Source organism: Eurypyga helias, unplaced genomic scaffold (genome assembly GCF_000690775.1).
Source record: "Eurypyga helias isolate BGI_N326 unplaced genomic scaffold, ASM69077v1 scaffold5089, whole genome shotgun sequence".
In the NCBI taxonomy this organism is placed as follows: Eukaryota; Metazoa; Chordata; class Aves; order Eurypygiformes; family Eurypygidae; genus Eurypyga; species Eurypyga helias.
In genome coordinates, this window is record NW_010273791.1 from 1,675 (window position 1) to 15,327 (window position 13,653).

At 48.5% G+C, this 13,653-nt stretch overlaps 1 protein-coding gene across 1 annotated transcript in view; it reads right to left on the minus strand.

Moving 5' to 3' along the window:
* Nucleotides 1-3,663: 3,663 nt before the first annotated feature.
* Nucleotides 3,664-13,653, minus strand: part of PLEKHO2 (pleckstrin homology domain containing, family O member 2) — a gene marked incomplete at its 5' end in the record, with an annotated part of 20,265 nt that continues 10,275 nt past the window's right edge. The window contains 3 exons of the mRNA XM_010159591.1: nt 3,664-4,908; nt 7,324-7,422; nt 10,246-10,350. Of these exons, the coding sequence (XP_010157893.1) occupies nt 3,664-4,908; nt 7,324-7,422; nt 10,246-10,350 (1,449 nt within the window). The remainder of the gene's footprint in view (nt 4,909-7,323; nt 7,423-10,245; nt 10,351-13,653) is intronic.

The window sequence follows — 13,653 nt, forward strand, 5'->3', positions numbered from 1 at the left end:
GCTGTGTGCAGCAGCAGCTCCAGCTTTGTGCCAGCTGCAGCCCCAACTGCTTCTCCTTCCTCTGGGCTTGTGGTTAGCACAGCATCTAGCTCACCCCAGCCTGACCACAGCCTTTGCAACGCGCCCTCCTCCAGAGCAAAGCCTCCTTGTCCTGGTCCTGGTGGCTCTCCTTTGCTCCCAGCTAGGACAGATACCTCTTAAACAGCTCATATTTAAAAGGGCGGTTTATTGCCAAATCTCAAAGCTCTTTACAAGCAGAAGACAAAAGTGCTGCCTTTCCACGGGGTTGCAGCAGCTGCTTTTCAGATAGTCATCCACATTTACTCGCTTGCAAACTCACTTCCTTCCTGTCACAGACATGTAACCTGGTGGCACAGCCCAAAACACAGGGTCACACCCCAGCGCTCCATGACCAGAGCGTTTTCAGGCACAAAACCCCAGTCTTAATGCAGCCAGAAATGAGATGTAAGTTTAAATAGAAGTTTAAAGGAAGATTTAAAAAGCCAAAGTGCATGGTGGCAGGATGTACGCCGAAGATGGGAGTTGCTGTGTAAGGTCAGAGCAGGATCCTGTTTCTGCCTGCCGTTTTCAGAGGAGCATGCAGAAACACCCCAGAGGGCAGTTGCAGGAGAATCCACTCTCCAGCCCTTAGCAGGGCCTGGCTCATGACCAGAATGAGAAGAACAAGTGGGAAAACTGCAGAAGGAATGTGATGCGTTGGTCGTGCAAAGCCCAGGTGAATCAGGCTTAGAGCCGGGCTAGACATTTCAGGATGAAACTGCTAACCATATTCGAAAAAACAGTTAAAACCAAAGAGTCTCTGACACAGCGTTTTCAGCAGTAGAGTTACTGGGTGCTACGGAGATTCCACTTAAGTTATACCTATTTAAAAATCTAGTAAGATCTGTTCGTACAGCAAATACAGTAATTAGCTGTAGCTTGTAAAATGATTTAACTTGCCCATTTCTTAACAGATATAGGGACTTCTATCTGTTCAGATTCCTACTGATGGGTATTCAGTAAAATGTCAGGCATTTATTCATTAGAATAATCAGTATAATATAAAAATATACAGTAAATGTAAGCACATCCTGTAGGTTTGGCTGAAACAGATTGGGATGTCCGGGTATCTTCATCAGCGCTTTGCCAGACGGGTATCCACAGAACACACGGCCACAAGAAAACACCTGTGAGAGCAAAAGCATTTGTATAGGAATTAGGGGACTGAGCTATCCCCTAAGCTGTTTTCATTCTCCTGGGTTTTCAGTTCCAGGCTTTGATCTGCCCATCCTGGAGTTTAGGACTGGCTTCTGCTCTGGGATACGAACCTGCACCCAGAGTTTGCCCTGGTTTGTGTATCTTCCTGTAGGTGTGAACTGCTTCTTCCCCATCCGATTTACCTCTTGTTATAGAACTGCGTCTTGCAAAAGCCTGCCCGCTCTCTGAAGCTGATGTCCCTCGACTTCCAGTGCACACCAGGTTCTGACAGCTCACATTCATACCACACAGTGTTCGGTAAACAAAGTGCACATGCAGAAAAATACATTTAGATAGCAGATAGGCACTAAATATTGTGTTATTAGCCCTTGTCCTAAGTATGTCTGAAAAGGCAAACAAGACCCATGGTTCACATTGAATCTCAGCAGCAAGTGACACAGATCCAGAGTTTGCTCCAGGCTGTGTGCCTGGGAGTGGGCTTAGAACATAGGAAACTTCTTGTCTCCAAGCAAAACTTTTTGGCACCTGAGCCCTGAGTGAGTGATTCTGTAGAACTTTCTACGTGAGAGAGTAACAAGTGAATTCCCATGTGATGTCTATGGCTGTCTTGAGATGGGGACAGACCCCTGAAACCAAGGCTGGTGTAATCAAAAGAGGCAGAAACATTAGTTTTTAGTCACTACCTGTCTTGTTGGCTCCAGGTGGTGAAAAACAGGATATTTGGAAGCCTGAAGCCAACATTTCTGTGCTCAGACCTGAAATGCCCACTGCCTAGCCTAAGAAGCAGCTCAGATGAAGCTTTACTGGGCTGCTGCTATGGGGGGTGTTTGAAACCCACTGCAGCCTTGTGGAACCTGGGAAATCATGAAAGAAAAAAGAAAAAGAAATGGGTGAGCTAAGAATGCAGTGCTGGCAAATGAGGGGAAAAAGCTTAAGTAGCGTGTCACTCCTTAACACCAGACTGGGAAGATCGCCCTTTTCCGTGCTTCCTGATTCTGGCTCAAGCAAAGAAGAAGTCCTTCGGGATGTCATACGATTCTCCTGGGAGCAACTGCAGAAACAGGGGAGAAGACCAAGCTCAGGTACAGGACTATGCAGCAGCGGTGCAAAGACAGGATTCTATCGCAGCTGTAATCACTGAATCGCAGGAACTGTGGCTGCTTGCAGCACATGGGCAGGGAAGCTGTGGGAATTGTGCTGGAGCCTTCTGCAATGCCTTTCTCAGACCCTTTTGTTGTGATGCATTAAGCCACTGGGACCAGCCCCAAAGTTATGCCTGCAAAATGCCTTTCCCTCCCTGTACTCAAATTACAGACGTCGGTGCCAAGCCATGACTCTTGGGCTGGCCAGGACACAGCAGGTAGAGGCCTGTTAAATAGGAAAAGGGATCTCATCCAGATCTGCTACTTGATGTGTGTGCTCCTGTCAGTTAACATCCCAAGACAACGCAGAGATCAAGGGAACACACATCCCTAAAGTTAGTTTCTTAATGGCAGCTCTCCCAGGAAGCTTCTGGGGATATCCTGGACACAGATTCTCAAAATGCCTGGCTAATTGTTCCCAGCGTCAATGAAGGGATTCAGAGTTACCAGATAGGTATGCTCCTCAATCATCTGTGTGGTGTGCTGCTAGAAGACACTTCTTCAAAGGCCAATTGCCTCAGTTTCCCTATTAATGAAACAGGAACAATTAATACTTGCCTGGCAATGATGCAGTGAGACTTGAGTTCACTTACGCAGTGCTTAGGGCACCTAAAGCTCTCCATAGCCAAGCTCACTGAGTGCCTTCATACAGCTGCTCCACACCTCAGCATGCTACTTCTAGTCAGGAGCTGGCCAGTTTTGTTTGCCTCTGTGTGAGGTCACTTCTTTTTAACTCTGGATGTTGTTTTATGAGTGTCTTTGGAGAAGATTAAACCATTTCTGTTTACATTCTTAGATGCCACTGGGTCAGGTGGTCTGGGAAACCTTGCCAGCAAGTGAACAAACACTGACTACATTTATCCTTAGATGATTTAACTGGGAAAGCCAGATAGGTGCCAGTGCAACCTGGTATCTGCTAGTCTGTAAATACAGATAGGCAGGGGCTTTTGCTAGAATAGCCATTCTGCTCCTTTCAAAAGTCTGGCTTGGTTTGATTATCAGTAATTTTTAAGGCCTGATCCACTGGAATGACTTTGGACTGGGTCCTTAGAGAGCATTCACATTTTCAAAACCGTTCAATGCCCTGTAACCTTCTGCTGTGCTAAGAGGATTAGAAACCGGACCAGTATGTACAGCACGAAGAAAGAGAGAAAGATGTTATAACTGAAAGCTCAACTCTGTCCCATAAACATGGTGTGTGCACAGCAAAACACCTTTTAAACACTGGCCTAGCAATGGTACAAATCATAAATGGCAAATATTTAGCTTCGATTTTGAGAAAGAAGTCTCTTTGAAGAGCATGTCAGGGAGCACTTCTCCTATAAAGAGTCACTAGATCCTTTTGCTTTTCTTTCTGTTTCTGTGCTGCTTCTTTTTTCAGTTCTCCAAGACCTTTAATTTCTTCCAAAACTTGTGTAGCTTGCCGAAGTTGTTCTACTGCCTCATTCAGCAATGTCTCTGCCATCAGGGGGGGTCCATTCCCCTCCTGGGCTTGTTCCAACCCTTCACGTAAAACCTTCTGCAGAAGTTTTTCTGCCTTTTCCCTTTCATTAGCAACTTTCTCCTCCATTTCAGCTAAGGAGTGATGAGAATCCTTGCGTAAAAAAACATGGCCTGGAAGTGCTCTCTGTGTGTTTTTGGAATCAGACAGCAAGTCTCCCAGGGAAGAACTGCGAAGTTTGAGACTTGCAGTGCCTTCTACAGCTGCCTTCTTCTCAGAAGTTGCTTTTACGCTCTCATGGCCTGTTTCTGTAGCTAAGGAAGTCTCTGTCTCTTCTGCTGAAGTTTGCTGTTCCTCCTCCTCAGCAGAGGTTCTCCCATTTCCTTCTTCGGTTTCAACTGTTGGGGATGCGGACTCTGCTACCTCGCTGGCTGTGATCCCGTTCACCGGGGGCTTGGAACTGCCTGACTCGGGGCCTTCCTCAGCCCCAGCTTCCAGGTCACCGTGGCTGGAGTTCATTGTAGCTAGCATTTTTTCTGACAGAACCTTAGGAGGAATGAGAGGCTTTGTAACATCTGCAGCAGAAATCTCAGCAGGGGTGTCTTTGCTACTATCTCCTGATGATTTCAAGTCTTCTGTATTTTTATGCAGAGGGACTGGTTGGTCCCAAGTGACTTTTAGCTTGTCTGGCACACTCTTGGGAAGAGGAACCGGAGCTTTTGCTATGCCCCTGTTGCTGACCTCCATGAGGTTCTCTCTGTTCTCCTCACTTGGTGCTTGGGATCCTTCCACATTCCCCTCTGGACCTCCAGAGCCCTCTTCCTTGGCATTCACACTGTCCTTTGATGCTATGCCTTCCTTAAGCTTCTTATCTGGAGGCAATGGAGGAGACAGAGGTTTTTTATGTTCCTGGTCAGGAACATTGTTCTCTGCATCCTGGTCTTCTTTTGTGCCAGTGGGTTTTGCAGGTGGCATAGGTGGCTTTGGAGTTTCTTTCTGAGGTGGCTCATTGTCACTTTCGCTGATAGTGGAATCAAAGTTTGGCGGTCCGTTGTCTACTATATCCAGATCTAGTCGCAGAATACCATCTGATGTAGACTTGGCAGCCTGAAAGACAAGAGAGAACTTTTTCAATATCTATCCCATCATCAATGCTTTGCTCCATCCTTCAAGTTAAAGTGCAAGACCCACACAACCAGCATGGCAAGCGAGGGGTTACTGCTTCATACACCCACCCTGCTGATACATCTATCAAAACTGCAAGCAGAATTTGACTGATTACAAAAACAGTGCTCTTAGGAGCAGCTTTATCTACAGCTCAAGAGCAATCTATGGAGCTTGTGCTGCTTCTATGCAGCATCACCCTGTGCTACCCTCTAACAGCAGTAGCCAGCTCCACCAGCATTAGTGTGATAAGTGACACCCAACCTGATTTGCTGTGCTAGAATGTAATGAGCTGCGATAAACATGAGTCCCAAACATTTCACCCAACAAGGAAGAAAGTTGGGTCAAGTCACATACATTGCAGCAGATCTTGAGTGCATTGAGTGAAGCACTTCCATCCCCTGCACAGCCCTGCGCTTTCCCCAGACCAACACGTTCTGTGAACATCATGAGAGTTTTTGCTGCCAAGTTATTTTCTGCCTGTTAGTTGAGCAGCTTGCACCAGAAGGTCAAAGCCAATAACCATAAGCAGTCAAGAATTAGGACAAAAGCACAAAACTTATTTTACTACTTCCTTTGAGAAGAAGGTCTCAAAGCCTGCTCTACAATGACCTTATTTCTTGGTTTTCCTGTCGGTGCTAAATGGTCAGCTCTGCCACATTTTAATCCTTTATCCTGTGGTAGCTGGAACCCTCTACCCCCTTCATTTACAGTGTGCCTACCCAAAGCATGCCTGCCTTCTGCTTTTGGGACTATCATATTTTTACTTGACCTTATAAAACAAGTTGATCTCTAGATCGCTTGGCCAGGGATACTAGTGTGTAATACTGTTGTCTTCTGCTTGTTTCCCCCAGCCTGATGTCATCCCTGTCTTAACAGGGCCAGGCCTCAGCTGGTTAGACCTCCTCCAAACCACAGACTGTGTGCAAATCACTCTAATAGAGGGGGGTTTCCTAAAAAGGATGGACTTAGTAAAGACATTGCAGCGTGTAAGCTCAGTGGCCCACAGGGAGAAACGCGGTGACAGTTCCTGTGTGAGGGAACCCAAAACCACACGAAGGCGTAGCTGCAGCCAGGGCCAGAGTTCTGCAGTGTGGAGAGTTTAGTTAAAGTCTCTCAGCCTTTCCAGCCCAGCTGAGAGAAGGAGGCAAGCTGCATCCTGGCAGCTTGGCTCTGACCCCTCCTCACCTGGCCTGTTTTGACACTGAAAATCATCGTTCATCCCATTTCCTTCACGATACCGCAGCCAGAAGCTGTGATACACATCTTTCTGCAGGCTCTATCCTATCCCTTTCCTCTCATTCCTAAGCCAGTTTCTCCTGAATTTCGCTGAAGGGGAGAGGCCCTTCAGATATTAATGTTGGAGTAATCTCATGAAAATAGTGAGCTGAGTAGGGGAGAGATCTTCTTAGTGCCTAGGGAAGTGCTCCCTACCTTACCAAACCCATATTAGGCAACAGAGAATCCACACTGTGACTTTTGTCATGTTTTCTTCTGCGGTTTTCTGGAGGAGTGGATGGGAATCTATGATTCATTCCCATGCATTTTTCTAGAAGAGAAACCCTCCCTCCATTTCTATGCAAAGTAAGAAGTCTCAGGGCGTCTCATTTTCTGCACGAGGGTGATCCGAGTGCTGTGCAGACGCGTAAGTCACAGTCTTGGAAGTCTGAAGAAAGAAGGTTTGATTTAAAAACCTTCCTTGCTTGAGATTAATGTTCTGCTAAAATATCAGTCTGTCTGTGGAAACTTTTCCATAAATCACAGGAATCAAACATCAGTAAGAACCTCTCCCATGGAAATGAACTGCAGGTTTATTTTGTGATGGGTTTTCTTTCTTTCTGGATTTTTTTATTTTAAGTGACAGATCCAGAAAATCAGAAGTCGACAGGCTAGTCCATAAAACTGCCTGGGACAATAATGTATTCTGTTTCAGACCTAAGAAAGGGCTTGTAAGCCTGAAAGCTTGTCTGCTTTTTCTAGTTAGCTTAATAAAAAGTACAGCTTCTCCCCACAGACCGTGCAGTTCTTCTGCCTTTAGATCACTGTGGCTACAAAACCATCACTTCTTAGAAAATAAATATAGGAGCTTTGGTCTCTTCTGATTAAAGTGAAACTATCACGGCTCTCCTCAGACGGCGAAGCAGCTTGTGAGCTAAGTATCGTAACGTGTTGCAGCAACTACAGATTGATGGGAAGGTGGAGCTTGGTTAGAGAGGGGCTGGCACAGTCTTTCCCAGGGGAAGCTGTTACCCGTGTCAGCTTTCTCTGGGCTGTCTGTACCTGCGCTTTTCCCTGAGGTTTTGTACCTAAACGGAAGGAGCAGCTCATGGTGATCTCAGCTGGGGAGCTGGCACTCACCTCCTTCAGGTGACTTCTCGTGGGTGGCCTGCGTCCGTGGGTCATTTTCACTCTGTCCCGAGTTACGTGGTCCAAGGAAAGGCTCTCATCTACTTTTACCTTTAAAAGGGGGAAGAGGAGGGAAGAGGGTCGTTAATTGCTCGAGATACGTCTATGAAGGTCTCACTGTCGCACATGAAGGGATGCAGCACCTGGATCCCAGAGGGTTTTAAATATCTTCCTTCTACAGGGAAGCTGGGGGGGGACTTTTTACAAGGGCCTGTAGTGACAGGACAAGGGGTAACGGGTTTAACTAAAAGTGGGGGGGTTTAGATTAGATATCAGGAAGAAATTCTTCACAGAGAGGGTGGGGAGGCACTGGGACAGGTTGCCCAGAGAAGCTGTGGATGCCCCATCCCTGGCCATCTTCAAGGCTGGATGAGGCTTGGAGCAACCTGGTCTAGTGGAAGGTGTCCCTGCCCATGGCAGGGGCGTTGGAACTAGATGATTGTTAAGGTACCTTCCAACCCAAACTATTCTGTGATTCTATGATTTCACTGCTACGGTCTTTGCCTCAGACCTCAGTTACAGTCTGCCTGCAAAGCCCTGCATGTACGCGGTGGGTGTTTAAGGTGTCCGTCCTATACAGAGCCGTGTTTAAAAGACAGTGCAAAGCAAAGCATCCAATCTTCAGAACTCTGCGATCTCCAACCTCCCCTCTACCTAAAGGGCAGGGAAGGAAGGACACAAGGCGGCTTTGTTGTCCTCGCTGCAGCCGGGACTTGGACGGGCTCCTGCACGTGGCAGAGCACAGTGCTGAAATTGCTGTTGCCATCCTAGAGGTGAAAGCTCATTAATAACCGTGACCTGACTATGAACTGTATCAGCAGCGCTTCGTTACAGACCTTCCCTTCTATAGCTCTAATGACTGCAGGATGCTGAAGAGAAGGTGTGAGCAGTGACCTGGATTAATTGCAACTCTAGCTGAATTAACACATTTATTTCCTGGAATCAGATGAGAAATCCACTGCCTCCCACATGTGGGGAGGGAGGTCCCAGCCCCCTGGCAGGTATTTCTCTGTGCTGGCTCTGTGACCACCCACCCACCCATGCTGCAATGGCTGAGGGCTGGAGTCTGCTCCACGCAGAGGGGCAGCACTCGTGACCGGGGGTGGCGAAACATCAGCGTGTCCTTGGTTTGCTGGCTACAAGACTGTACAATGGGAAGGCTGGCGAGGGTGAAATAGGGATTTAACAGGAAAAAAAGTGGTTCCCAATCCCTGGCTGATGTGGCAGAGAGGTTTTACAGCTCTTTCAGCATAGAACAGCTAATCCAAGCCAGCTGAGGGCTTGACCTGTTAGCTTGTGCCTGGCCTGTGCGGAAACACTTTAAATCTGAGGTCTGATCCTTACTGGAATGAATGAGAATTAGAAGCTGGCCCCCCCTGAGAACCTGGATCCTCATAAGGAGGATAACCCCAGGCCGGGGGGCAGAGAGGTGACCTGAGATCCTCCCTTGCTGCGCTGCCGAGGGGGTGTGCGGGGTTCACTGGAGAGCACCGTACCGGGGCTCTGAGCTGGCGTGGGGTCAGTCCAGCAAGGGCTGAGCAGCAGTGCACTGCCGGACACCACATCTCCCACCCACTGAAATGTGACAGCAGAGCTGGCTGCTAAGCTCTCTGCTGCTAGGTTTTATCTTCCCAGGCTGCTGCTGGTCCCAGTTGGTCCCTTTATTTCCACGTGCTGCTTCCCACTTGGTCCAAGGGCCCAAGGAACTGCTACACCCCAAGAGCAGCAAAACCCTGATGCCGAGTGCCATTTGCCTTGGCAAGAAAGCAGCATGTTCCAGACTCTCCTCCTGCTTTTGCCCTCTGCTGAATAAAAGCAAAGCCCGGGCTCTCAGTTTGCACCTCTAGCACTGCACCTGCAGCGCTCAGCCCTTTTCTCAAACCTTCCACTCATTGCTTTGGTTTCATTTGCTAAACAGAGCTTGCCAATTGCTTCGTCCCCTCGTCACCCTGCTGGTTTCTTCCTGTGTCATTCCCGTGATGGTGGTTTGGTGCACTTCCTTTCAGTTATTGAAACAACTGCAGAACAGATACCGCTTCTTTGGTTTAGTTCATGGCTGATTTACAAGCTAACAGGAAGCAGGGCAAGGTTAGTCAGGCTTTAGGATGTGCAATTTTCATCCTTCCCTCTGTGCAGGGGGATGGGAGGAGAATTTGGGAGTGCAGGTGTGCTGGGGCCAGCAGAGAGGCAGGCAGGTTTGGCTGGGGCCATGGAGTAACTTTCCACCAGACTTCTGTCCAGACTGCAGGCTGAATAGCTGGTGGACTGAGTCACTTGAGATTTTTCCAGACATGAAGACCGGGCTATATCCTAACCAAATACCTCCATTTCCAGTCTGTTTGGTGCTGAGAATCATGTCACCATGGGGAAGATGGGTCTCTCCAGGCTGCAACCCCAGCTCTACCCAACTCAGCACTGCAGCTACTCCTCTGCACCAGCCGCTTCCCTCGGCAGAGAGGAACCCCTGCATTTGATGACCCCAAACCCACTGAAGGACCATCTCCCCCTGACTTCGGTGAGATCTTGTCTCCCATGGTGAGACGTTAGCTCTGAGCAGCACAGAGCATGCCTTCAGCACACTGTCCACTCACCCTGCTGCTCCTGCCTCCCTGCATTGAACCCAGCCAGGAGAGAGGGCAAGGCAGCAAGACGTAGGATGGTGCAAAGGGCTCTCTACATGTTCTGCCTGCTGGGGCTGGGAACTGAAGTGGCTGAAAGCTCCCAGCCTGGTTTGCCTTGAATGCCATCTTTCTCTTTCCTCTGAACATGGCAAGCAGGAAGGACAGGGAGCTCGGCAAGTTCTGCTTTTAGCTGAAGAAGCAGTGGATGAGAACTGACACGGAAATACAGGAGTTTGAAAACTGTTCCTCTTACCTCATCAAATACTTTGTTTTTGCCTCTATTGATCCCTTCATTAAGAGCTTTTATCCACGATTCTTTTTCTTCCAAAGTTGGAGCTTGAAATTTGATATCATGAACCTGCAAGAGCAGAGAGACAAATTTTACCCAAGCATTCCTTGTCAGGAACAGAGAGGCAGCTCTCTGCTCTCTGTGTATCCCTTCAGTGTCTATAAAACATGCAGTTCCAGCCCGTGTTTAAACTACAGATTCCTTTGTGCTTTGGCAAGGACTTCACTTCATAGTTCCCATGAACAGGATTTTGTTATGCTGAACAACTTGTTGCTGTAGTTTTATTTCTGCAACTAGCAACTAAAGTAGTAAGAAAGTAAGAGTTTCTTCCTTCTGCTTGGAATAGCTCTTAGAGGAGTTGTACAGCCCATGGTCAGACCGCGCATAGAGTCAGACTGAAAGTCCAAGTCATTTTATTCTGGTTCAGATGCAATGAAGTACTGTATCTCCAACTTCCCCCCAGGCTGCAAGCCGAGGGCAGTGGGAAGGCTCCACACAGGCTCTGCCTGCTTCCCTGTTCCTGCGGCTCTGCAGAACAGAACTGATAGAGGAATCGGCGCTCTGCCCTTGGCCGCGCTAATCCCGATTCAGCCCGGCACGGATGCGATGAGGCATAAGGGCAACGTAAAGGAAAAAATGAACTGTATCTTTTTCCATTTGCACATGAAGAAATACAGCAGCAAACACTACAAATGCTTCTGGGGTTTAAACAGCTGTCCTAAGAAGAAGGGAAGAGTAGGCCATGCAAAAGGGAGCTGGCAAGAAGTACGGGACACAAATAAGGAGGAAGCAATGGGTGACTGTATGGCCTGTCCTCCAGCCAGCTCCCCCCTTCCTCCAGGGCAGTCCCATGGCTGTGCTGTGTTTTGAATCTCTTACTGACCCAGGAGGAACAACAATAGGTAGAGAGTTAGTTATTTCACTGCCTTGTTCTCTGAGCTCCTCACGAGTATTACGTACACTCCAGGTGAGAGAAATATCAACTTCACATTAGAGATGGCTCTACAGCAGACTAGCTTGGATCCAAACAGCTCCATGCTGTGCCCTAATCTACACTGCACAGGCACATGGAAATATCCATACGCTGAAGAACATCATCAAAGTTGCAAAATCAAGCACTTACTTAAATATCAGACAATCCCAATGTTGTCGGGGCAGTCCTAACTCAGCCTGCTGTGCACGTTCCTCCAGCACTGTCCCCAGTGACAGGGTGGCACTTACTGGGCTATCCCGTGGTGTGTTTTATCCTCATGGGTCAATATGTCTTATTGATTACACTCTGCTCAAGCCCTGCCCTGAAAACAGAATTACTGATTTCCCCTGACAATCACTTCTTTGCCCCTTATCACTACAGTATCTGGGGGCTTCACAAATTACTTTTCAGAGCAACTGAAACGATCCAGCCCTTATAGGCAGGGAAGTGAGGTACAGAGAGGCTCGTTCAAAACACCTACTAGTGGGGTCTCATTTGGAATAGTTTTTTCATGAATTTAACATCCTCTAGGTATTCTGCACCTTCCCTTTGCCTTCAAGAGCAGCTTTAGTGCCAGACCTTTTGTAAATCAGGCCCCACATTCTGAAATCACAGCAGGGTCAGAGTCTGACAGAGCTAACGGTGACTGACAGGAAGCTCCCTGTTCTGTTTATGGCACAACAAAGCAGCAACAGTTTTGGGTCTCAGCAACTTCTGAAGGTACCACCAGAAACTCTGCAGAACTAAAGCCTGATCTGTTTAGCTACAAACTGACTGCGCTTCCCTGCTGCATTTATTCCTTGCTTCGATGCCACTGTTTTACATCCCCAGACCCTCACAACCAGCACAGCACAAGGATTTAAGAGCCAGTTTGGGGGAAAGATTATTTGTTCTGTTTAGTTTGCGTATAAGGTGACGGGACCACATGTCTTCCTGAGAGCTCAGAGGGGAGGTTACAGCCTCAACCACAGCCCTCTGGAAAAAGAGCCCTTTGTCTGGGGCTCAGAAGGGCCATGCTAACCAGGGAACCTAAGGGAAGGCAAGGCTCCAAAACAGAGCGACAGCCAGATTTTGTTTTAGTCCAAGCAGGCCTGGTTTTGTGAGCTCTTAAAAACTACTTTTCTGTTTGGAAACGATTTTGCCTCAAAGCTTTGTGATTATAAAAGCTTATGAGAAAGCTCTACTTGTGAGCAGCTGAGCTGCTGCGCTGCCTGGCAAAGACCTGGCAGCCTGCACCAGGGTTTAGAAATCTCCGTACATGTTGTTTGCGGGAAGGATTCCTGCCTTACTTCAAGCTTCCTTTTCCAATGCCGCTTTCTGTGCCTCATTCTCAACAAAAGCCTCCGGCCTCCCGGATCTCAGGCTGTGAGTAAGCGCTGGTGTCAGTGAGCAGCTCCGCGCAGGGCTCGGGGGGTGGTTCATCATGAAGGAGAAGCTGAGATGTCCCTCCGGCAGGCAACCCTCGTGCCGTACAGCGTAGGGCTGACCAACCGCCACGGCCAACGAACGCAGACCCAGTGAATGGTGAAGGAAAGGGACTCGGGGAAAGATGCTCCCAAGGCATTAGCAGAAGGAGCCCTCCAGTGTCCTGATGGGCATGGGAGGACAAGCAGCACCCTGATTCACACCACTGCAGCCCCACTTGCTCAAGTCCTTGGGGCTGTGACACCAGGGCAGCCTCAAGGCTTGCAGCAGGTTCCTCCCAGTACACCCAGTTCTCTTTGTCTGAAAACCTTTTTTTCTCCTTTTTAGAACAGACACCAAGGAAGCGTCATGCTGCTGGGGCTCTGAGGATGGTGCTTGGGTTGCTGCCAGCCAGAGTCTCTGCTGCCCCACAGTCCCTGCTCTGCCTGCATCCATCCGTGGCTGGTGTCCGCAGTCATGGCACTGGGCAGAGCAGGGTAACCCAGAGCAGGGTGGAAGCTCTGTACGAAGCAGACGGCGGCGGAGAAGAGGCAAGAGGGCGGTGGAAGAGGTGATCTCAGTCCTGTCTGCCACTGGGGCTCTGTATGCTAGTCCAAGACCCCCAGATCCTCTACAAATGAACAACTGAATTTCTTCTCTGTACTTTTACTCGTTTGAGTATTCACAGGTATCAGAGGATGCACCTGAAGATGGATACCCCCCACATAACGTGAAGCAGGGTCTGTTCTCCAGCAGCAATTTAAGGTAGAGACTCAGTGACACCAGTATAAGAGGGCAGCAGGCAGGGTAACACATTTGCTTTCCTTCTTGCTAAGTCAGCTGAGACTGAGTCATGCCATAAACAACAGGCTGGTGTGCCAGGAAAAGCTGTCATGGCTAACCCTAACGTGATAGCAACCATTGTAAGCCATGAATACAGACTATGCAATTTACTGTCAGTTAACTCAGAGTACAGCACGGCCAGTCAGCTCCTG